Genomic DNA, 25,248 nt, shown 5'->3' with positions numbered 1-25,248 from the left:
TTAATAAAAATAGCTGAGCATGGCACTACAGTCTGAACACTAAATATCACCAGAAGTCCATCCAGTGGAAAAATTCTCTATTAAGGAAGAGAAGATAAATCTGAAGAACTGTCATTCCTGGACACTAGAGGTAATTAAAGCAAAGCCCTCAAGGTTATGTCATCAATTTTTGAATTAATATCCCTCCCTCCCCCTTTAATTGTGTATAAATTAATAACAGCTGAAAATGAATAAAGGAAGGAACACAGAGAAAAGAAGACTGGAACAAACAATGAAGCAGTGCAGTGATTACTCATTTACCTGACATCTGCACAGTAGAGAAGGGAAGCACATGATCTGAAATCAGAGGGACTGGGTTTTTCAAATAACAGACATTATACCTGTATAGTTAGTGCAGATTGCTGTGCAGCAAGACACATGAAGTCTGCTTGCTGGAGAATCTGTTTGCTAAGAAAAGCAAAAAGACGAGACTAGATTTCTGGCCTGGCCCTACTCCTGCCTGCAAGTGGAACTCTCCGAGCCTCTTTCTGTATCTACTAAATGAAGGTGTCAGTCTAATTTATGTCCCAAACATAGCAATGGATTAACAAATGTCTCCTACATTAGTAGTGTACAAGATACAAAATGCAAAGACAGTAAGAGGATATTTATGGGCTCCCATCCCTCCTACATGTTATTGTTTCATAATATAACTTCGCGGACAATAAAAGTAGCAACATAAGCTTCTTTAGTTTAGAGAACTGTACCAAAGCAATGAATAAATCTGCCTTTTAAATATGTTTACACACACACACACACACACACACACACACACACACATGCAAGTACATACCATAGGTGGATGGAAGAATGGATGGATGAATGAATGGATGAAGAGATGGAAAACTAGTTATAAATCTACTGTCCTCCAATTTTAAGAGAGAAATATGTTAAAAGGAAAGACCTATTTTTTACTCTACTCTTTGATAAGTGAGTGACTATTGTAATTTCAAGATTGGAAATCCAGGTGTTAAAAGCACTCTCGAAATACAGTCTTTAGATTTCTCAACTAAATTAGTTTTAATCCTTAGATAGAATGTTCCAAAAGGCCAGAATTCTGTCAGAACAATGACAGAAGCGTAATGCCATCGACGAACACGACACACATCTATACTCTTCATCTTGGGCTCTTGTTAAATCTCACACAATACCTTTCTCACATTTAATTTTGCTAGTAAGACTTAAATACTGAGGGACTGTTGACATGATGAAGCTCTAATACATCCAAGAATACAGTTAGGCACAAAGTTTAAATAAAAAGAAAAAGTCATTTCTAAAACTCCCAGCTGAGCCCCACGTCTGGCAGTCATATCAGGACAGAGGAAAAACCTACAAATCACATAGAAAGCTTTGCTCACACTGGGCCCTTGCTGGGGCAGGCATTCACCTATTAATACCTCTACAGGAGAAATCAACTCACCAGAGAAGTCAAAAGCCAGTTTGTCTATTAGGAATATTTCATTTTATTCATTAATTTTAATTAATGTTTTTGAAACAGAATCTTGCTCTGTTGCCCAGGCTGTACAGTGGTGTGATCATAATTTACTGCAGCCTGGAATCCCTGGGCTCAAGTGATCCTCCCGCCTCAACCTCCTCAGTAGCTGGGACTACAGGCATGTGCTTTTATGCCTGGCTAATTGTTAATTATTTTTTTTGTAGAGATAGGGTCTCACTATGTTGCCCAGGCTGATTTCTAGTTTCTCAGCTCAAGCGATCCTTGCACCTTGGACTCCAAAAGTGCTGAGATTACAGGTGTAAGCCACTGCGCCTGGCCCTCATTCATTTTTATAACAAATTCATCGCCTCCCAGTATTTCCGTCTGCCCCTTTATTATGATGGTTGGGTTTTCTCTGTGTGTGGTGAAATCGTTTACTTTAGAGCTGGCCTTAGTTAGATATTCCGAGCTTTTTGAGTATAAAACAGACATTAAAAAAAAAACCCACAGATTTCTCAAGGTAACAGAATTGAGTCTCTCTTTCAGCTGTGAAACAGCAAACACTTTTTTTCTTCTAAAAAATGTGAGTTTAAAGGCTTTGCCTAAAAATCTTGCCAAAGCTTTCCATGAGCGTGTAGATTTGGTAGAGAAACATATCAAAGAAAACAGGAAAACTCAGGCTCCACCTAAGCCAGTGTGCCTTTTGTTCCGTGTGACCTAATGTTCATGAAACTGTTATTCACCTCATTACAAACATCTATCTGTCACAGCAGGTGTTGGGTCAGGCGAGGACACGGTGTCCAGGAAACCTGAAATCAGGTTAAAAACCTCCCAGGCGACCAATTCCCTTTCAATTGACTCTGAGTAGCTGGCACTGCCTACCACAGTCCCTGAGCTGCCTGCCCGGGAAATGGCTATAATTTAAGTCACAGTGGAAACACTTTTCAAACCACTCGCCCAGAAGGCGTAGGAGCCACACTTCCCATGACAGGAAGGGAAGCTGCCCTAGCCTTTCTGTTAAAGGAAATAGACAGAAAGGCTAGGGCATGGTGTCCTTATGGTTTCTCAAACATTTCACTACCCATAGGAATGGTTTTACACGTGTTTTGCATGAATCAGTCTCTTTGGGTAAAGTTCAAGCTTGTAAAGTTGTTCTTCCCATTTTCAGCTCCCCTAAATCGTGGGTAAATCTATTCAGGAATTCAGTGTGTCTTCCAAGGGGGAGAAAGGCACAGGCTTAGACCTGCAAGGCTGCTCTGTGCATCCTCACAGGTCTGTGCTGTGAAATGGTTGGTCTAGATTTCTCATGGACAAAAGGCTGCTGGCCATTTGGGGTGAGATGCCCTGCTGGAGTCTGGCCAAGTCCACTCATGACTTGAGTGCAGCTGACTTCAGTAGTGAAGTCATCACCCCAGGGAGCCTCTTTGTCTTGTCCCTAGGCTTTCACCAGCCCCCGATTACACCACCATTTCTCATTGCTGAGATATGCATGAGCTTTCCTATCCCTTCTAAGTCACACAGAATATGAGGGGTCATGAGCCTGCTCCAGAATCTTCCAGATTTTCACCTGGAGAGATGTCAGAGAGATTCATACAAAATCTCATTTCCTGCTCTATCCTCTCTCTCCCTTCTTCCAACAATTACATGACTAGGGGTGGAGGGGAGCACAGGCTTCCCTGTTTTTCTATGTCTTATAATGAGTTCTGTCATCTTTGGATATTTAGCGAGGCTCTAGACCCCAGACCTGGCTTCTGTGTTAGAGGAAGCTAAAGGAATTTGAAAAAATATATACCTTCCTCTCTTGTAATCCCTGTTTTTCAAAATTTCCCTTCTGCTAATGAGGATCTTCTCTTCTAAGGAGCCCCATTCTTTCCTTTTTTGGAGCTGTGGCTCAACCTTGCTGGTAAAAATCCTACAGCAGAATGTGATTAGGTACATTACCCCTTAAGGGGTAAAGAAATATATGAGTTTATTATGTGCAAAATATTTTCCCTGGTATAGGAGGCTGAGTAAATGCTAATTACAGGAAGCCATATGTGAAGCCTCTTGGTCTACAGACACTTCAGTGTGGCCGCCATGCAGGCCTGTTGCCTTCTGTATCGGCTCAGAAGATCATGATGTAAGTTGTGTAAGTATTGCCGTTCATGTACCCAACAGCAAAAGAAAACCTAACATTTAAACAAGGCCTACGGAAATCCTTTATTGTTATTGTTCTGGATAATACATGCTGTATATTCATTAAGATATTGTTCCTCCATTGAATATTCATTTATCAGAGGGTAAACCCATTCTGCCAACCATTAATGTAGGTGAAATACCATTTTCCTATTCTTCTGGCAATGGGGTTGATCTGCCCAACCCAATAAAAAATCTGCTGATGGAAGTGAACAGGGCTATAGAAGCAACTCTTCCCTTTTATTTAGTGTTTCATGATGAACTAGGCTGAACCACGAATTCAAAGGACTCATTAATCTCTTCTCAAATGAATTTTCCCTCCTATTTCCTCCATTGCTAGTCTAGATTCCTGCTTCCCTTCAAGTCTAAACTTCCAAATGAGTGTTAGATAAGCTGTCTCCTGTTCCTGGCCTCCTGTTTAATCAATCTACTCCTTTCTGGTTCCCTTCCCCACCTTTAGGCTGATTCCTCACTAATACCAAGGCCATTACTGACCTCCTGCATACTAAAGCCAAGGAACCTTTTCTGTAGCATTCACTGGCTTTAGACCCTGGGGATCATAACCATGGCACTCACGCACTGCTCTTCCTCTGGGCTTCTTTGACACTATTGGATTTCCTCCTACCTCATAGATGGTCCCTTTCTTGTTTCTCACTTGCTTTTTCTATTCTTCCAGCCTATTTATTTATGTATTTTTGAATCAGGATCTCACTCTGTTGTCCAGGTCACAGTGTAGTAGTGCGATCTTGGCTTACTGCAGCCTCTATCTCTCAGCCTCCTGAGTAGCTGGGACTACACGCATGCACCACTACACCTAGCTAATTTTTGTATTTTTTGTAGAGATAGGGTTTCACCATGTTGCCCAGGCTGGTCTCAAACTCCTGGGCGCAGGCTGTTTGCTTGACTTGTTCTCCCACAGTGCTGGGATTATAGGCATAAGCTACCATGCCCAGCCTCTACCAGACTTTTTTAAAGTTAAAAGTTATCGACCAGGCGCGGTGGCTCACGCCTGTAATCCCAGCACTTTGGGAGGCCGAGGCGGGTGGATCATGAGGTCAAGAGATCGAGACCATCCTGGTCAACATGGTGAAACCCCGTCTCTACTAAAAAATACAAAAAATTAGCTGGGCATGGTGGCGCGTGCCTGTAATCCCAGCTACTCAGGAGACTGAGGCAGGAGAATTGCCTGAACCCAGGAGGCAGAGGTTGTGGTGAGCTGAGATCACGCCATTGCATTCCAGCCTGGGTAACAAGGGCGAAACTCTGTCTCAAAAAAAAAAAAGTTATCCAGAGCCACCTCCTGGGTTCCCTTTCCTATTTTTCAGATATGCCAAGGATTTTATCCATTCGTATGTAATCTAAATGGATTCTAAATGGATTTTATCCATTCTTATTCCATCTAAATTCATGATTCTCAAATTTTGGGGCAGTAAGTTTCACTTGGATAAAGGGTGAAAATATTAAATTACTTTACCTTTTCTGCTTGAATTCCTTCTCCTATATTTATCCTCATACCAGCCACCCAAAATGTTATGATGGTAAAAGAAATCATAACTGCGTTGTGAAACTGAAGTGAAAGGCCAGGGCAGCAAACTGAGTGCTCTCAAGTATTTTCCATGTAACTTTGGACATACCGCTTTAACTTCTGGAGCCTTAAATTTTAGATCTCACCGGTGTGATATAATTGTGGTTTTAATAAAGGGTTGACTGTGAGTGCTGCCAGATAGTATTACATTTTCAAAGTCTGAGCAACATTTTACTTGTTTGAGGATGGTGTGAAGGGACAAAATTGGAGAGAAATGTCTCCTGCAGAAAATAACACTGAATCTGGAAACTGCTGTTTACCCTAGAATCTCTTCTATTTCACTTACTGCTATGTAAAACTTTTAAAGGAAAAAAAGCACATGTTATGCTCAGTATTAGCTGTGAGCCACGTGTTACGCTCAGTATTAGCTGTGAGCTAGTACTAGCAGGGGGAGGTGTGTTATGTTATAGCTAAGGCAGTTTTCAGGTGGAAGACCTTGCTGAGGGGGCTAGAAAAATGTTGCCAATGCTAGGTTTAAGTTTTAGGGGGTTCTTCTGTTGTCCTTAAAACATTTTATACCAAGGGCCTGAAAGTGCATAGATCAACAGAGCATTACAGGCTGTCTCTGGTGTAGGAAACAGAAACAAGCTTAAAAACAGGTAATCTATTTCAGTAAAAAGTTTCATTTTGTTTTTAAAGGGCGGGTAATAATGTTTCAGCCATGGAAAGCTGCAACAGGAACTCCAGATAAATACTGGGAAAACCCTGTACCATGAAACAGGGTAAGGTGTGTGCCAGCGGTGTGCTGGTAAATGATTAATGCATGGCTTTCCTGGAAAATGAAAGGGCCCAATTTTAGTGTTTGTTGATTTCAGTGGTGTAAATACTTGCCTGGAGCCAGTCTCAAACTACCAAAGTGGTGACCTTGAATAAGGAGATGGGAGGAGGAGTACAGAAGCAGACTGTCATAGCCACCACTACTGATGGTGTGTCGTAGATGTAAAGATGCAAAGTACCTCTAGAGCACAGGCAATAGTGAGAGGTATTAAAATATTTGTAAGGGACCCGGGCACAGTTGCTCATGCCTGTAATCCGAGCACTTTGGGAGGCTGAGGCGGGACGATTGCTTCGAGCTCGGGAGTTCAAGATCAGCCTGGGCAACATGGTAAAACTCCACCTCTGCAAAACTAAAAAGAAAAAAATCAGCCAACTGTGGTGGCAAACCTGTATTCCTGAGTCCTTGGGAAGCTGATGTGGGAGGATTGGTTGAGCTGACCTCGGGAGATGGAGGCTGCAGTGAGCCATGATCGTATCACTGCACTCCAGCCTGGGCAACAGAGTGAGACCCTGTCTGAAAAAACAAAACAAAAGAAAAGAAAACAACAACAACAAAAAAGTGCTTCAACCAAGCTCTAGGAAAAAAATGGTAAATAATGAGCTATGAGTATTTGTTACATTTTTAAAAATAAATTTATTTCATTGGAAATTTATATAATTTAATTTGTAATAATGGTTGTGTTCAATAACCAGGTCACAAAATCCCTGAAAAATTTAAATATCAACTCTTGTGAGCTTAGATAGTAAGCTTCAGCTCACCACTGGTTTGTCCTCAAAGAATAAAGGAAAATTAATATTTGCTTAAGCAATATTTAATTACATTCGAGTTCTGTGAGGTGGATACTTTGGCTTAGGTATTTTTTAATACTTGTTAATATTCTAGAGTCCTGCATTATCTATCACTATGCAAATAAAAAGCAGTGATTAAAATCACGTGATGCTAGGTAGATAGATGATAGTTTTCTATAGAATTTGTGTGAGCTCTGTGTGGGAGATATACTTCCTTTATGGACTGAACTGTGTCTCCCCCAAACTCATATATCGAAGCTGTAACCCTCAGTGTGACTATATTTGGAGACAGGATCTTTAATGAAGTAATTAAGGTTAAATGAGCTCATACTAGTGGGTCCCTAATCTGATGGGGCTGCTGTCTTTACAAGAAAAGGAAAAAGTGCCAGGGCGTGCGCTCGCTCTCTCTCTCTCTCTCTCTCTCTCTCTCTTTCTTTCTCTCTCTCTCTCTCTCTCTCTCTCTCTCTCTCAGTGTGCACAGAAAGGCCATATGAGGACACGGCAAAAAGCCACTGTCTGCAAACCCAGAGGAGAAGCCTCCCCAGAAAGTCATCTTGCAGACACCTTGATCTTAGGCTTCCAGACTCCAGAACTGTGAAAAAATAAATTTCTCTTGCTGAAGCCACCCCATCTGTGATATTTTGTTATGGAAGCTGAGCAGAGTGACGCAATATGTAAATAATGAAATTACATACAGTTCCACAAGCGTAACATGATACTCGCATCTCAGGCTTTTTCACATCGTCATGAGGAAGTCCTTCCTATCTGCTCCTCTAAGTCTCAGCTCAATGACCGCCACCTCTGTGTCAGCCAATTATGTGTCAGCCTTTCCTCCTGTGTAAACAGCTCTGTTATAACAATGAACAGTCTTTTGTCTCAGTGCAACCCTTTTTAATACAACTGCGGACTACACATTAGAAATTAAGATTAAGCCTGTGGCTGTTTATATTTAAATTTACATATGAACAGTTAAAAAGTTAAAATAAAATTAAAAATTCAACTCTTTAGTTGCATCAGCCACACTTCAGATGGTTAATAACTTCTTATGGCTAGTGGCTACTGCATTGGACACTGAGACACGGAAAATTTCCATCACTGCAGAAAAGTATACTGGATAACACTATACTATAATCTACTTGAAGTGGGGGAAGGGGAGTATCTGTGTTTTATCCTAATACCTAGCCCAGTGTCTGCTATGTAGTAGGCATTCAATAACTACTGGTTGAATTAAAAGAAGAAAAAAAAAAACACTATTCACTTAATTGTAGCTACTTAAAGCATTCATGGTTCCCAGGTGCCACAGAAATAAGCACACACATATAAATTGATTATTGATAAGTAAAATACTAAAGGTGAGCAATTTTCATTTTTCCCATGACAAGGGCATCAATATGTATCATTAAGATATAATTATAGAATTCATCTCGCAGGTGTTAATATAGCAATCTATAGCTGTTAATTTGGAAGCACAATATTGATTCTAATTTATTTTTTCTAGGCCATCTCTGCTCCATTGTTCTATAAGTGACCCTATGGTCTCATTAAATCTTTCAGCATGATATTTATGCAACTACTTAATGAGTCCTCCAACACCTTGAATTCTCTGGATCTCATAACTATTATTTTAGTGACAAACTTCTGACTTTAATTAATCACATCCTTCACAGACTCAAAGAAGATTATAAAAAGGTCACTCAGTCATATGCAACCCTCTGCTGGTAGAAACCTTTCTCTCCACATGTAAAGATCTTCAAAGAGACACACATAGCCCTCAGGGATCTATTTAGGTATTTAGATATTTTCACTTTCAGAAAAATCTCTTTATTTCCTGCTTACGTCTTTCATAACTTAGCCCAAAGCAGCCCCCCTGGATCTAACTGCAGAGGAAAAGGAGAAGAGGGTGATTTATCACAAGTTCTGAAGAAGCCCCTTTCGGTGCTATGCCTGAAACTGAAAATACAACCTAAAAGGAGATGTTCCTCTTCCAAGATGTTCCTTTAGAATTCCTAACATTCTCAGGGTAGGTACTAGGGCCTCTGAAATATTTCAATAAATAAATGAAATCCAAATGAAAAACAATTGCTTAACAAATGAAAGCAGACCCGTTGCAAAGCCCAGTGTGCACCCTAACTCCTCTGTTGTATAGTACAGAAGAAGGATAACAAGGCCATGATCTCGTGAGGTTGGGCTATGCCACTAGCAATGAAACAGTGTTTGGTATACATGTGTGGTGTGTATCCCTTCCAGCTGCTCAAAGAGATATGCTTCTTTAACAAAGAGGCTAATCATCTTACCATTTTACAGATAAGTATATTGAGGCACAGATGTTATACCCTTATTGCTTGCTTTTCCATGTCAACATGAGAAAGATAAGCCGCCTATTCTAATATCTAGATCACAAAATCTTAGCTTCAGACATTTGCTAAGAAAGCTGAAGGGCACAATACACATGGTGTGTCCAAGATCTGGCACTTCTTGTCTGACCTTAGTAAAGTTCATTAACCTTTTTGAACCTTAGTTTTCCCAAATGTACAATGGTAAGAACAAGAAGATAACACATGTTATATGTGCTTTAAAGGTGTCTGATGATGCAGTAACTGCTCCATAAATGCTAATTGTTATTTTTATTATCATTTGTCAGAAAAATATTTTAATGCCTTTCTATGACCTTAAACTGCCTTTTATTATTTTAAAGCATGTAGGAAGTATCTTTTCTGTTCTTTTGTGCTTCCTATTGAAATTGGCATAACCCAGAATAAAGCAGGCATTAATAATTACTTGGCACATATTTATAATTTTCCAATATTTCATTAGTTTTTAGAAATTGGTCATTCTATAGTTCTTTAACTAAAGGCTTATGTGTACATAAAATCTGAACAAACATCTTTTTTGTTTATTTTATATATTACTCTACAGTGACTTGTAGCTGTTTATAAAATGGATTACCATGGTTAAAAGTATAACTCACCTACTTAGCGTCACCTATTAACATCTAGCTGATAACAAGGAATGTATTTTTTCACCAATGAAGATTTGCATGCACAAATTTTAAAATGTAAAATTCCAGCTATTTATGTGATGATTACTCTAGGGACCAATCTTCTAACATAATAAAAAAATATTATCTTTTGGCAAATATGTGATAGCTTTATGTACTATTCCTTGGGTTTATTATTATTATTATTATTGAGACAGAGTTTTGCTCTTGTTGCCCAGGCTGGAGTGCAATGGCGCAACCTCAGCTCACTGCAATGTCCACCTCCCGGGTTCAAGAGATTCTCCTGCTTCACCGCAGCCTCAGCCTCAACTTCTTGAGTAGCTGGAATCACAGCCACCCGATATTTATTAGTTAGGCATGGGCCTAACTAATTTTTTGTATTTTTAGTAGAGACGGGTTTTCAGCATTTTGGTCAGGCTGGTCTCAAACTCCGGCCTTAAGGTAATATACCTGCCTTGGCCTCCCGAAGTGCTGAGATTACAGGCATGAGCCTTATGCACTCTTACTTTTTATTCATCATTTTGTTTTCAGCTGTAGGGTATGAATGAAGATGTTTAAGGAAAGAACAAGACTGCAAAAAACATTTAGGAGGAATTATTAAAATTGGTACAAAAAGTTATTTTCCACACACTATTATAAAATAGCATTTTGTTGGGGTCCAAAGTGGCTCCCACCGGAGGTCATGGCGCTTGTGAAGGTGAGGTCATCAGTTCAAGGCTAACCTGAGCAACCTCATAAGCTCAAACTGATTGGCAAAAAAAAAAAAAAAAAAATAGCATTTTGTTCTGTTTTTAAATATAAATTACTATAATGGGATTTTCTTTTTCTGCTTTAGCAATGAGACCTACTTTGGCATGAAAAGTGTGAAACATTTATTTTTATGTCATCGTTTATATGTGGAAAGCTAAGGGACCCAAACTAACAATATGATTAAATTTTTGAAGTCTAGGTATTGTTGGGATATTTGTCTCTTTTTTAAAATAAATATTCTTATCCAGTGGGTATCTCAGTTGACATTCTAAAGGGACTACAAGTTGTGAACAGGCCATTGCAAGCCAGAGAGAGCACAGCAACAAAGTAGCATTTTTGTCTCTATTGCATTTGTTTTGAAAAATAAAACCCAAGCCACGTGTTCTTAGCTCCTCATCTCGCAGCTGTCATTTTCGTCCCCTGAGAAAATATGATATTCTACTTGTGGTATTAGATGTTTCACAATAGCTTTAAAAACTACCAGGGCAGTAGGCCAGGCGCAGTGACTCACGCCTATAATCCCAGCACTTTGGAAGGCTGAGGCTGGTGGATCACCTGAGGTTGGGAGTTTGAGAACAGCCTGACCAACATGGAGAAACCTTGTCTCTACTAAGAATACAAAATGGGGCCAGGTGCGGTGGCTCACGCCTATAATCCTAGCACTTTGGGAGGCTGAGGCGGGTGGATCACGAGGTCAAGAGATCCGGGTCATCCTGGTCAACAAGGTGAAACCCTGTCTCTACTAAAAATACAAAAATTAGCCAGGCATGGTGGCGCGCGCCTGTAGTCTCAGCTACTCAGGAGGCTGAGGTAGGAGAATTGCTTGAACTCAGGAGGCGGAGGTTGCAGTGAGCCAAGATCGGGCCATTGCACTCCAGCCTGGGTAACAAGAGTGAAACTCCAACACAAAAAGAAAAAAAGAATACAAAATGAGCCAGGCGTGGTGGTGCATGCCTGTAATCCCAGTTACTCGGGAGGCTGAGGCAGGTGAATTGCTTAAACCCAGGAGGCAGAAGTTGTGCTGAGCCGAGATTGTGCCATTGCACTCCAGCCTGGGCAACAAGAGTAAACTTCACCTCAAAAAAAGAAAAGCAAAAAACAAAAAAAACTACCAGGGCAGTAACAAGTGTAACAGCCACAATAACAACAACAACAAAAAATCCAGTGATGCTCACCATTGATGATTGAAAAGATAGTCTTAACATTTATATCCAAGTGAAGAAGACATTTCAAGGTCTCCCTGATGCCTTCCTGTAGAAGCCAGAAATTCATATTATGTGTCCCTCCTCTACCCACCTTCCAATGTGGGCTTTTTCAGAAGGTCACACAGAAACAAAATTATCACTGTTGAGAGGACATGAACAGAATTCACAGCCATGTTGTGACTTTGTTGTGACATGGCATTCCCTGTGTCTCTGTTTCTAGTGTTACAGGCAGTAGAAAATAAAAAAATATCAAAGGCCCACCAGGCTTGTGATTGGGTCAAAAAGTTAAAATACATTAAAACACCAAGAAGGTGGCTTCAAGCTTCTTCCAGGTGCTTAAGCCAGGAGGTAGGAATGTACTAGATCTTTGCCAGGTAAAACGTGCTCCCTGGAACTGTGGCAGCATCGACGTCCCTTGGGAGCTGCTTAGAAAGGCAGACTTTCACGCCCTGCTTAGACTTCCTATACTGGTGTCTGCAATTTAACAGGATGGCCAAGCAATTCAGATACCCACTAAGGTCTGAAAAGCAGTGAGCCAGAGCAACGACTGATGTCGAGGAAAAGGAAGAACTTATACCTCTTTCTCAATAAAGAGTTATTTTCAGTAATTCTTCAACATGTTTTTAAACTGCATTATTTCACAGATTGACAAATACTTGAAGAAAAAAAACAGTATAAGCCAGTTTGCTTTATTTTTAATGACAAGAATGCTTCTTTTCTCTACAAAAGACACACTCTTTGGAATGGCTTATGCCAGTTTTCTTATTAGTGAAGGGAATATAATAGTTTTCATGATGCGTCTCCTTGGGTAAGTTAACCTTCTGCTCTATTTTTAAGCTGAAATTTGCTCCAACAAAGAGCTCCTGGCCCAAGCATCCCTATTAGTGAGACGTTTCCAAGAACTCTTGCTTCTAGAGAATCAGGATATTGCAAGCTGTCCCCCGTTCACTCAAAATACCATGTGGAAATAAAATAAATTTTGCCGGACTTCCAAAAGGAGGGTTGTGGTAAGTTGAGTGGAGTGGATTGAAAAAGACTTCTTGAGAGTTAACTCCATCCCACTGGATTTTAAGATAACAGGACTGCAGGAAAATAGTGTAGTGAGAAGCAGAAATGGAAAAATAATGTTTCAAAAGGGAGAATAATAGTCTGAGTATAAGAGAGAAAAATCCAGATGAAAGAAGAAGCTACTTTTGCCATTAGAGAAACAAAAAGGAGAAAGAGGAAGAGGACAATATAGAAGAATGGTATTTATGTCAGGAGAGAGAGCGCAGTGACAGAGGAATTAATATCAGAGGAAGGCAGAAAGGATGAGCAAAGGATCATGGGTGTGACTGGGAACTCTAGCAGAAAAAAAAGATGGGAACGTACAGAAAGGGAGGATGAAGGACAAAGAAGCAAGTCCGTGATGCCTGAAAACCGGATGGCTACACACCACCCTTCTCTCAAAAGCGACCCCTCCCATCCAGTCCTACCTGGCCGGAAGGACGGTGGTCACCACTTGAGAGCTTGAGGGTTGGGGGGAGTAAAGTTGGGGGAAACAGAGGGATCCTCATGGCAAGTTTCCGACAAGAATGAGGAGGAACCTTCCCCCTGTGTGGAAAAAAAGGGAGGCTGTCATTTTTGTGGCAATGACATTGATTTCTAAGTCACCTGGTGTTTCAAATAGTTTGTCTGGGACATCTCTTGGAGTGCCTTCTAGAATACAGATTTATCTCTTCTGTTTGCCTTTATCTGCTCCAACATCGCCAGTGTTGCATGGCACCTGGCCTCCCACAAATGCAATGGAATTGGCATTGAGTTCTCCTTGGCCTTGCCCACTCTCTGTAAGAGTTAGATGTTAAAAATGATCACAACTGTTACTTTTGAGATATCTCCACAAAATCCCACTACCATCAAGAAACCTGAGAAAAGATGGTGATGAATGATTGATAGCTGTTTGCTCAGTCAACAACACAGTCCAAGGAGTCTGGGCTTAAAGGCACTACTTTTCTCTACCCAAAGAGCCAGAACTATTTTTTTAACATACAAAGTCAATGATGTTAGCCCTCTACATACATCATGCATTCAAAAAATATTTATTGAACACCAGCTATATGCCAGGCAATGTTCTTGGGTGTCTGGAATTCAAGAGCATCAGGGAACGAAGCAGACAAAGCCCCTGTCCCTGTGGAGCTGACATTCTGATGGGTGGGGCAGTACTGAAGGATGCACTTGGGAAAGAAGGGTATGACTGAATGAGGGAAGGCGATACATGCTATGAAAAATAGAAAGCACAGCAGAATAAACAGGAGAGGGATGGCCGGGATGGGAGCATGCTGGAGGGGGTTGTAAATTTTAAAGCAGTGGTATGGAAAGCCTCCTTGACAGATTTGAACAAACATTTGAAAGATAAGAGAGAGCTGCCAAACCAGACACTTGGGAGATGAGGAAACAGTTCATACAATGGCTCAAGGTGGGATTCGCCTGTCTTGTTGGGGCCTAGCAAGGAGCCCAGTGTGGCCTGAGCAGAGAATATATCAAGGAGGAAAGGAAGAAAACATGCAAGCAACAGTGGAGTTAGACCATATTGGACTTTTAAGGTTTTATTCTGAGGGTGTTGGGAGCCACTGAAGCGTCTTCAACAGAGGGACAAGCTGATTTAACTCGCGTTCTAAAAGGATGCCACTGGCTGACATGTTGAGAATAGATTTTGAGGGCATACCTGTGGCAGCAGGAAGACCAGTTTGGAGGCTACTTAGAAATCCAGGGAGAGACGATGGTGGCTTTAACTAAGGTGATTGCACTGCAGTTGCTACTCAACAATTATAAAGATATCTTGACTGCTTTACAATATTTTTTTCATGCCCTAGGGTTTTTTTTTTTTTTTTTTGGTTACACCTAAAACACAGACCCAATAAGAAATTTAAGAATTGTAACAGCTCATCGTGTATTTTGCAAAACCTAAGAATGACTTTTTTCTTTTTTGGATAATATGTAAGGTGCAAAGAAAAAGGGAACAAATCTTTCTCAGCCAAAGATAGAAGACAATGACTTTCCTATTCTCTCTTGTGTACCTAACACACATACATGCTGTTGGCTACTCCGTTTGACAGGAATTTTCATATACTAGCATAATTAGCTAGGGCAAAATCCATTTTTATGCCAACATGGTTCATCTGCTAAGCGTCTCTCCAATTGTATAAAGTTGTTTATGTGTGTATAAAAATGTGTGTTATTGTATACATGTGTGTGGGTGACTCTTTAAAATCTGAAAATATTATTTGAGAAAATTCAAACACCTCCTTGTTAAATTCAAAGATTAACCTCAACTAATGATTATAATAAACACAGAACACTTGTGTCTGTTGATTTCTGTTGACAGAAAATTTATAAACAGGACTCCCAAGTAGTGAATTTATTGCACGAATATGGCCTTAGCTATAATACATGGAAAACAGATAATGTAATCCTGCTCTTAGCAAAGCTTTCGTATTTGGAAGGAAAGCTTCCTTCATTGTTTTCTTCAGTGCAGTATTCCTGCGTTTGCCCTCATGCAATAGCTTTGTCTCTCATCTCCAAGGACTTCATCATCAAGTATTTCAAAGCGCCTAGATTTCTGCTTCAGATTTTCTGTAGGTAAATACAGTCATCCCTTCATATCCATGGGTTTCACATTTGTGGATTCAACCACATTTGGATCAAAACTATTTAGAAAAAATATTAAGTCGATGCTTGTGTCTGCACTGAACATGTACAGACTTTTTTTCTTGACATTATTTTCTAAACAATACAGTATGACAACTATTTACATAGAACTGACATTGTATTAGGCATTATAAATAACCTAGAAATAACAAAGTACATGGGAGAATGTGCATATGTCATGTGCAAATACTATACAATGCTATATAAAGGATTTCCACCTGAGCATCTGTGGATTTTGGTATCTGAGGGGAGTCCTGGAACTAATCAGCCATAGATACCAAAGAGATACCAAAGGATGACAGTATTTCCCTTGGGGTGAGGTTGGCCTTCATTTCCCTTTAAAATATTGAAGGTCATAGTTAGATCAGGTAATGGTTTCTGGAAATCAATTAAACTTTTACATCAGTTGTTTTAAAGTGTTTGGGATGTGTGTCTGTTTGACAATTTTCACTATCCTAGTTATATCAAAACAGAGCTTTTTTAAAAAAGAGATATACTGAGGATCAAAAAATCTAATGAGTATTAGCAAAATTCATAGAAATCATGCCCAATGACAGGCACACAGAAGTAGAAGTGGAAATAAGCCCCAAAGGTTTCCCAGCCAAGGGCGTGGACCCTTCATGTATGGCAGGTGGGCAGATGAAAGCCAGTGTGGTAAAATACACTTCATCCTATTCCTGGTGTTAAAATCATTGTTTGCTGGGAAGGCTCTGAACTCCACCAACATGTAGGCCCTACTCAGCAGGTGGGGAAGATTTTCTTCTGAACCTCTGCCCTCTATCCAATATCATTCTATGTCCACATTTTCTCATCCTCAAGAAAGAAAACTATGGACAAAAGAGGAGAAATAAAGTTGATATGGTGAAGAAAAAGGAGAGAAATCAATGACATCCATGCGAATTTAAGTTATAATTTTTGTTTAAACTTCAAACACAGCTGCCTTATAGGGGCCAATAGACAATAGAAATATATTTAACAGCCTCTGGAGTGCCATTCAGGCCTAAGGGACAGCCTCTTCTTAGCTTTAGAAATTTTTTTGCACGTTTCTATTATAATCTTAGAATCTAATTTTTCAAGAGACACTGAGTATCTTTGAAGTAAAACATTTTCTGATTTTTACACAACAGCGTGATGTGTTTTATTGTGCCAACTGTCTCAGCCAAACTATACTTCCCAGAGTTCCCTTTCTGTATGTTTCCATTTATTGTGGGTTCCATGGAGATTCTTCTGAGAATTGGAGAGCTTGATGAGGGAGGTAGCAGCCATTGTGTAATACGCAGGCATTGTTGCTGATCTGTTGATTTATGTGTCTGGTTGATGGAAAGCAGCAGTTGAGTCTGCAATCATTTCCCCTGCCCTTTGGGTCTTCCTTTAGTTGTCTGACTCCTGGGCTGTGTGAGTGTGTGTGTATGTTCAACTCCATGACAAAGAGGCTTTGCTTCTGCAGGTTACTCTGGTCACCAAGCCTACTTGTAATTTTCCATTCCTGCCTGCCTGTCAGGGTCCATTGTTAAAAAGGGAGACAGCCTTGAGAAGGAGGCACATAGCAGGCCACCAGAATTGCATAAGTCAAGTACTGTCACACATGCACAATATTCTACTGGCTCTGTTTCTCTAGTTGAATCCTGAGTGATACAGATGTTACCTAATTCAAAAATTTTAGAAACACAGTGTGGGGACTTTCTATTTCTGGTAATGGTTGGTTAGGTTATTTGAAACAACCTTTCCACTGAAAACAATTAAGAGGCTAGGTTTGATACATAAGCTACATAAGCTTTTTTTTTTGAGATGGAGTCTTGCACTCTCACACTGCCTGGAGGGCAGTGGCATGATCTTCACTCACTGCAGCCTCCACCTCCCAGGTTCAAGTAATTCTCCTCTCTCAGCCTCTAGAGCATCTGGGAGTACAGGTGCACACCACCATGCCTGGCTAATTTTTTTTTTTTTTTTTTTAGTAGAGTCATGGTTTCACCATGTTGGCCAGGCTGGTCTCAAACTCCTGACCTCAAGTGATCCTGCTGCCTTGGCCTCCCAAAGTGCTGGGATTACAGACAAGCCACTATGCCTGGCCATGAAAACTCTTTAAAAACTCAAAAAACTATAACAACTTAATAATCAGGGTCAAACTGAAAGGGACATAGAACCTAGACACTTAATAAGCAAGGAAGTTGCTTTTACCCTGATAGGCTTTTGCTCGTGATGAAAATTTTGAGTTCATCCTTTGACAGGCTTCAAGGGTGAGGAACCTACATTCAAGAGCTGAGGCTTTCCCAGAGTAAGAAATTTCACAGGACACCTTCTTGCAACAAGTTAGGACATACAGATTATAGATTTGAAAATAAACCAAGTAGAACATCTGAAAATAAAATATAAAACCTGAAATTAAACACTCAGTGGATGTACAGCATAGCAGTTTAAACAAAGAATTGGTGCATTAGAAAAAGAGTCAGAAATAAAAAATTGCACACAGAGCAGTACAGAAAGACAAAGGATGGAAAATACTAAAAACAGTTCAGTGACAGAGTAAAAAGTTTCATTTTATATGCAAATATATACGGAATCTTAGAAGTAAAGAAAAAACAGAAGCACAATATTTGCTTTCATGATAGTTTAGAGTTTTTGCAGAACTGCGGAAAGTGATCCATCTAGTCACCTCAAACACATATTTTAGATACATTATAGAAAACCTGCACAAAATATGAGAAGAAAATCCTAAATGCAGTTGGTAGGGGTGAGGAGAACAAATTATTATCGAAAGAACTGCATTAAGACTAACAGTTAACTTCTCAACAGCAACAATAGACGCTAGAGGGCGGTGGAATTTTATCTTCAGTGTGCTAGAGGAAAATAACCACCAACACAAAATTTTATATCCAGTGAAAATACCATTCTGGAATGGAGAAATGTGGATTTTTATCTACTAATACATTAAACAAATACATACATTTTTGCACAAAAACAAAAACCCCAAAGAGTTTACTACCAGTACACTGCATGAAAGGCACTTCTAGAGGAAGTATAAGACGATGATCCCAAATGGGCAGAGGATACAAGAGAGAAGGTTCCGAATATGTAGACATATCTAAATGAACCATGATCATGCCATAGAATAATAATGTCTTATGTGTTTAAGAGTCTACTGGATTAAATTTCAAAAGGAAATTGATGAGGGACAGTGGAATTAACATTGTTCCAATGCCCTGGTATTGCCCAGAAGGAAAGTATACATGTCTATGTTTTATATTCAAGAAAATAATGCACAACTATGTTTGATTCCTAAAAAGTCAATTCTTTATATTGACAGAAATGAAAAAGAATTTTCTTCTACAGAACAAACAAAAACAAACCACGGTGTGGTTAATTGAGACTTGACAATGAGCAGAAACATTGTCTACAGGCAGCCAGTTCCCACTCTGCAGTTTGGCTTCTGGGAGAATATCCAGTAGGTGCTGGCAAGAGAGAATCCATTTCCCCATCAAGCCGTGAAAGATTAGAGGAGGCACAAATACATTATTTTTAAAAAGATGTTTTTATTTTAAAATCCCTAAGTTTGCCTTTTCTCTCCTGAACACAGGGAAGTATCAGTCGCATTTAAGGTTCTGTCTCAGAGCCCAGCGGTAGGTCTGTCAAGACTAACTTCAAGCAGAGCGATGAGTCACTCACCCTGTTACAAAGATGTCAGAGGGGAAATGAGGAAAATCAGTCTATATTCCCTTGGTGGAGGAGAAAAAAAAAGAGCCAGTAGCTACATGATGAAATGTTCTTTGGGAATAAATTAAAATGCCCTAAAGCTTCCTGGAATTCTCTCTTGATGATGAGCTAAATTAAAACAGGAAACCTGTGTTCTAAGAAGCATCAAAGACAAATTAAGCATCAGAGAAAAAGTAAATTACACATTTATTGACTGTTTTATGAGGTTATGGAGACAGTTCATTAAAAAGTCCCCTCAAAAGATGATTCTTCTTACAAAGAGAGTCAGGAGCTGCTAAGTGATCAATAAACATTGGCATATTCACAACAGACTCAAGGCAACTAATGATTAACCTTGTTTTCTTTTCTCTTTCTTTCTTTCTTTTCCTTCCTTCTTTCCTTATTCTTTCTGACAGGGCAGTCTTACTCTGTTACCTAGGCTGGAGTGCAGTGGCATGATCTCGGCTCATTGCCACCTCTGCCTCTTTGGTTCAAGTGATTCTCCTGCCTCAGCCTCCCGAGTAGCTGGGATTACAGGCATGCACAACCACACTTGGCTAATCTTTGTATTTTGGTTGAGACCGAGTTTCCCCATGTTGGCCAGGCTGGTCTTGAACTCTTGATCTCAAGTGATCTGCCGGTCTTGGCCTTCCAAAGTGGTGGGATTATAGGCGTGAGCCCCACTATGCCTGGCCAACAGTGTTTTCATACATTAACATGAATATCTTTGAAGTGTTCAGGAAAAAGACAGAAGGTCATTTTTATAATGGATCAATTCAGGGTTGAGCAGGACCACAAAAGGTCTGGATTCTCTCTGCACTGGCAGTTGGGTTTGTACACATAAACACTTTCCTGTTGGCTTTGGCAAATCCATGCATGCAAATCCCAAGGAAACCAATTATTTCACTGAGTCACAAGATTGGCCTGTGTTTACTTCATGGATCTTGAGAATTCTAACACTATGATTTTCATAAAAGGCACACCTCAAACAAAACTAAAACCCGCATACACTCAGGGACTGAATCGAAAATCTCATTGCCAGAAAACACGCAGTTGAATGTTTCTCCAGAATTCAGAACTCTACTGAAAAGGAGCTAAGTATTCTCTTCTAAGCGTGTCTATTGTTGTTTATAACATAATAAGTTTCAGTGGGACTTATGTATAGCAATGTACAACATCATTTTATGTCAAATTGAGGGCCAAAATATTTTATTGTGTAAGTTACCTCAAGGGAACACCTACTTCCATTTTCCCCAATGTCCTCAAAAATTACCTGCAAAAGGAATAAACTAATTTAATGTCTTCTTTCATAGGGAAAAAATGAACTTTTCATATGAAAAGCGCCTGGTGCATGTCATAAAGTAGGACAATCTAAAATAAACTTTTTACATTGTGACTGGCCACATTTGGTCCCCTACCAAATATGGACCAGAAAGACTGAAGGTAGTGGCTCACAGGCAGAATTGAAACAAATCTTTAGCCTGAGTTTGATTGAGCCATATTCTCCTATGACTGCTGTTGCAGTATGGTAAAAATGTCAAGAACTCCAGATGACACGCACATTATTGAGTAAACTGCTGGCAAAGACACACTGTGAGTGAAGTTTTCTGAGTAGTTCGCTCTAAATTGAGCCAGAATAACTACTACTTTGCCACTGAAAAACTGTTAACTTTAAGCCATTAGCTTTTCAAATTTCTTTTGTGGAAAGATTTGCAAAATATGTTTGTTACTTTCAAAGTAGTTGTTTGTTTATCAATGTCTTAGAAAATTATACTGATATGATTGGGATTGATCAAGGTTCAGAATAGCTCAAAATAGTAATACCCCAGAGAAAACAGTAATGTAAAAAGAGCTTCCTCCCTGTTAATAACAAGATTGTGAACATTAAGCACATTATTACTTTAGTTAGAATAAGTGGATGAAGAGAAAGTAATTATATACAGCAACATGGTGAAAGAAATGGAAGAACAGGAAGAAATATAATGTCATGTAGCATATACATACTTTTGGTGGCAGCAAAAAATCAGCCATGATCAGTTTCTAGTTAAAAAACTTCATCCCATCTGTACATTAGTTGAGGGAGGAACTCTATGCTCCTCAGTAACCTGTGGCAAAGTTTGGCATGCTTTCTTCTTTGTAAGACGGTTACGATTGTCTTTAATATTACCTGCTGCAACGTGCGCTCAAGTTCCTCATCCAAAACCCAGTAATGGAACCGTTCATAAAGTTATAGATGTCACAAAATCACTCTCTCTTCTTATCTTTCTGAATGAATGGAACAGACTCCATGGACTTGTTTTGAAGATTCTCTTGATTAGTTTCATTTCCTGTTTCTTATTTTATGTCTACGTTTGCTAACCTCCCTCATATCTACGTCAAGATTCAAAGGCTGTATCAGTGCTAGATGTGGAGAGGGATTATTTCAAAGCTAGTGCTGTTGTAGCTCTGATCCATGCCCCACAGTTAAGGGAGCATGAGCGACAGCTATGCTTGCTGGCCTTTCCTCACCACCCATTTATTAAACCTACTTTGCTGCCCTGTGCTTTGTTCTTTCTTCACATGCCTCACATTTGATTTTGTCGTTTCACTCTACTGTCTATTATTGCTCCTTTTATCATTGTAATTTCTCTTTATTAACCACTATGTCTTACCATGTCAACACTCATGATTTATTTTTTTTTATCAGTAAAGTCTCAGCTCTAAGGTACAACGTTTTTTAGTCAGGAAGAAAGACCCTCAAGAAATGCTTTGGTTTGACATGAAACCAACACTCTTCAAGGGCAACCTTCAAATCCAGACATGAGAAGATGGTCACAGAACAACCTCATGGATGAAAATTACAGAGGAATTCATCATGGTACCTATTTACCATAAAAAATGGAGACAACAGATCTACTAAAAAGTCATAGAAATACTGCAGATCTCTTTCCAAGGGGCGAAAAAGGAATAAAAAATTGTTATCAACATGGCTGTAACACACACTGTATGATACATGTCCACCCAATTGCCATTTCCCCTCTGTTTCTTTGATGATAAACTATCAATTTTGTTCAGGTACCCGATGACCACGGACTTGAAGAGAAATTGAATTCTCTCTAGTCTTGGGAATGAATCTTAATTACTCTAAACCAATCATGAAATTTACTCCCTATTGTCCATGATTGGTTTAAAAATGAGAATATGAGGCATGTAGCCAACGAGGAAACACCAGCTGGGGGAAATGTAGGAAGGTTTTTCTCAATCCCAGAAAGGGTTACAAAATGAAGACATTTGCTCTATGGCCTTTGAGTGGTTTTGTGTAAGGTTATGATGCGTGGAGCTAGGGCAGCTATCTCATGACCGTGAGTTTATAGCCTGGGGCTGGAAGGCAACAACAGTGGAAATTATAAAAATACCTGGAGATGAAATTGTTAAGCCAAGAAATTAATCATTGCTAGAACTATGGTACCTCTGAATTTGCAGTAACCTGACTTACTAAATACTGTAACTGTTGAAGCCAGTTTCAATTGGGTTTATTGTAAAATTGCAGCTGAGTGCACCCTGACTGCTAATCAATTGGCCAAAAGTTATTAGTTCTTTTCATGTCCAGTTATATCCAGAGAAGTTTAAGGGTGCTTTCACATTTACTGAGGTTGATTTTAATCATGATGACCTAGAGCAGTAACATGAAAATCTTTGTATATATGGGTTATTTGTACTGACAGTTGTGTAATTTAAACACATTCATGATTTTACACTCACATTTTACCTGTAAGTAAAATAGTTAACACTTTTGACCCAAAACACACACATGAAAAAAAAGCAAAATAAAACTCTGAAAGAAACCTATTCTCTAAGATAAATGTTTTTAAAATACAAAAACTAGCTGAGCCATCAACCAAAAGCAAATTCTATTATGTCAATGTACAAAGTAATAACAAATTTAAATCGAGACTGCATAGATTGAAAATGTATGTATATGAATATATCACCTGGGACTGATTCTTTTTAAGTTATTTCTTAAATTTCAGTCAAACTGGATCTTTTGCTGCAAATATCTGAGCATTTTAATATCAATCCTGATTTGAAAGTATAGTAATTTCTGAAATTATGTTAAACTTTATTCTACTTTATTAGTGCATAATTAACCTATGTGGATGACTGAGAAGATCTACACTACATGTTTATAGGAGAAACTAAGAATTAGCACTGTATTTAAGTAATTATTAATTCTTGCTTGAGAATCTATATTGCCAACCCTAAAAACTTAGAAATTAAAAATGCTAAATAAATATACAATAAATATGAAAGCAGAAGAGCAGAAATAACCATGAAAATATGTTTAGAATTGTCCACAAGAAATCTATAAGAAGCAAATTGGTGAATGAAACATACAATTAAATAAAACTTTAGAAATTTGAGGAATCAAGAAATACTGGTGTAGAATGGCAGCACTTTTTAAAGTAGATATTTTAAACTCAAAATAGAAGGGCAAGAAAATTGAATAACACAATTTCCACAAACAGAAAAATATTCAGTGATGAATCAAAATGGAAGGAATGTTCTAAAATTGAGATGCTATTTGCTAACCCGAAAGTATTTGATTTAAAGATATTCAGTTCACTCAAAGTTAATATTCATAAAACAAGTAATTTTAACCAAACAATGAACATAAGATAATTTTGAAGCAGAGCCATCAACTGTTACTATGGGGAACAAAAGATTTGCTTTTCTCTGGTTTGTAAGACTATTTTGCTGGATAAAAACCAGAGTGATTTTGGTGCAGGGCATCCTCTGCTGGACAGAGGGTGGCATTACAACATTTAATCAGCTATTCAGAACTGAAGTTTACTTAGCAGTAACCAAACTGAAGGTTTACCTCTGATTCTCCAAGGGAAAAGGTACTATAAAAATACCTTTGCCTGAGCCACAACCCAGACTAATCAAAGCCAAATCTCTGGAGGTGGGTTCTGTACATTTGCAGTTTTTAAAAGCTTACTAGGTGGTGATAAATGCTCACTGAATATTGCTATATTTTTACCTTCATTGAGAAAGATACATGAGTTTCGTATGCAAGAACTGATCTGAGACTGTGTGCAAGGTACTTACATGAACCCGGAAGGTTTTATTCTTACTAAATGGAAACCAAATAGAATAATCTTTATTATGATTCAGTTCCGTTTACCTTGGGCTTTTCATCCAGGATCTGCTGACGTATCTCCTTGTGTTTCTCTACGAGTTTTTCTTGCCGTTTGCTTTGCGCCTCTTCTAACTATAAGAAAAGTTACAAGGAACATCATTTTCTAAACATCTAAATTAAAAGTGCACATTTTCGGAAAATATTGAAAGTTCTACAGATCTGCGGGTTACATGTGATTATTTGATCTCTTGATCAAGAACTACACTTACAAGTATAGGAGACTATAGTAAGTGTTGAAGCTGGTGACAGAAACATAGGGTGGGAGGTAGTGATCAATGGACTGGACTGTTCTTTCATTTTTATAAATATGTGAACATTTCTATGACATCAAATTACAAAAAAAAAGGACAGTCTTTGGAGGTTGCCATCATCTCTATCATTGATGACAAAGGTTCTTTCGGGAAAACTCTCATTTACAAGATGTTTCTGGGCTCTTGACTTTGGAAATGACCCTTGACTGTCTATTTTTAGATGAACCCTTTTACATAGCAGTTTGCAATTCGACTTGCAGAAAATGTTGATTAAGGAGTGCCCACCCCGTGAAGCAGCTCTATGACTAGCAGGTGCTAGAGATAAAAAGACATGACAAGGCATGACATTTCCTTCCAGAAGCTCACACTGAGCTCACCAAATGTGCACAGATGGTTTGCAAAGGAGAGAGCGTGATGAGTCCACATACCCTCTTGATGTACTGCACCACTTCCTGGATGTATGACCGAATCATCTCTGTCTTCTCCCTGAAAGCAAATGATGAATACATCATTATACCAACTCATCCAAAATCGACAAAGGGGAATCTCAGACTTATGGATGAAAGGTTACAGAACTCTCAACATTCTTTTTTTTTTCCTTATTTTTATTTATGTATTTATTTGAGACAGGGTCTCGCTCTGTTGCCCAGGGTAGAGCGCAGTGGTACCATCATGGCTCACTGAACCC

At 39.1% G+C, this 25,248-nt stretch overlaps 1 protein-coding gene across 3 annotated transcripts in view; it reads right to left on the bottom strand.

Annotated features, from left to right (window-relative positions):
• The window catches only part of PLCB1 (phospholipase C beta 1), a 735,221-nt gene that overhangs the window by 65,014 nt on the left and 644,959 nt on the right, over positions 1-25,248 (bottom strand). For 2 of the 3 annotated variants that reach the window (XM_078371332.1, XM_035302835.3), the window contains 2 exons: positions 24,989-25,046; positions 24,295-24,381 (listed from right to left, as the gene is read on the bottom strand). In XM_078371332.1, coding sequence (XP_078227458.1) covers positions 24,295-24,381; positions 24,989-25,046 — 145 coding nt within the window. Of the gene's footprint in view, positions 1-13,228; positions 13,347-24,294; positions 24,382-24,988; positions 25,047-25,248 lie in introns of all 3 variants that reach the window. The other variant, XM_035302836.3, reaches the window with a different exon arrangement.

The sequence above is a fragment of the Callithrix jacchus genome, chromosome 5 (assembly GCF_049354715.1).
Source record: "Callithrix jacchus isolate 240 chromosome 5, calJac240_pri, whole genome shotgun sequence".
NCBI lineage: Eukaryota > Metazoa > Chordata > Mammalia > Primates > Cebidae > Callithrix > Callithrix jacchus.
This window is presented reverse-complemented; position numbering and strand designations above follow the sequence as displayed.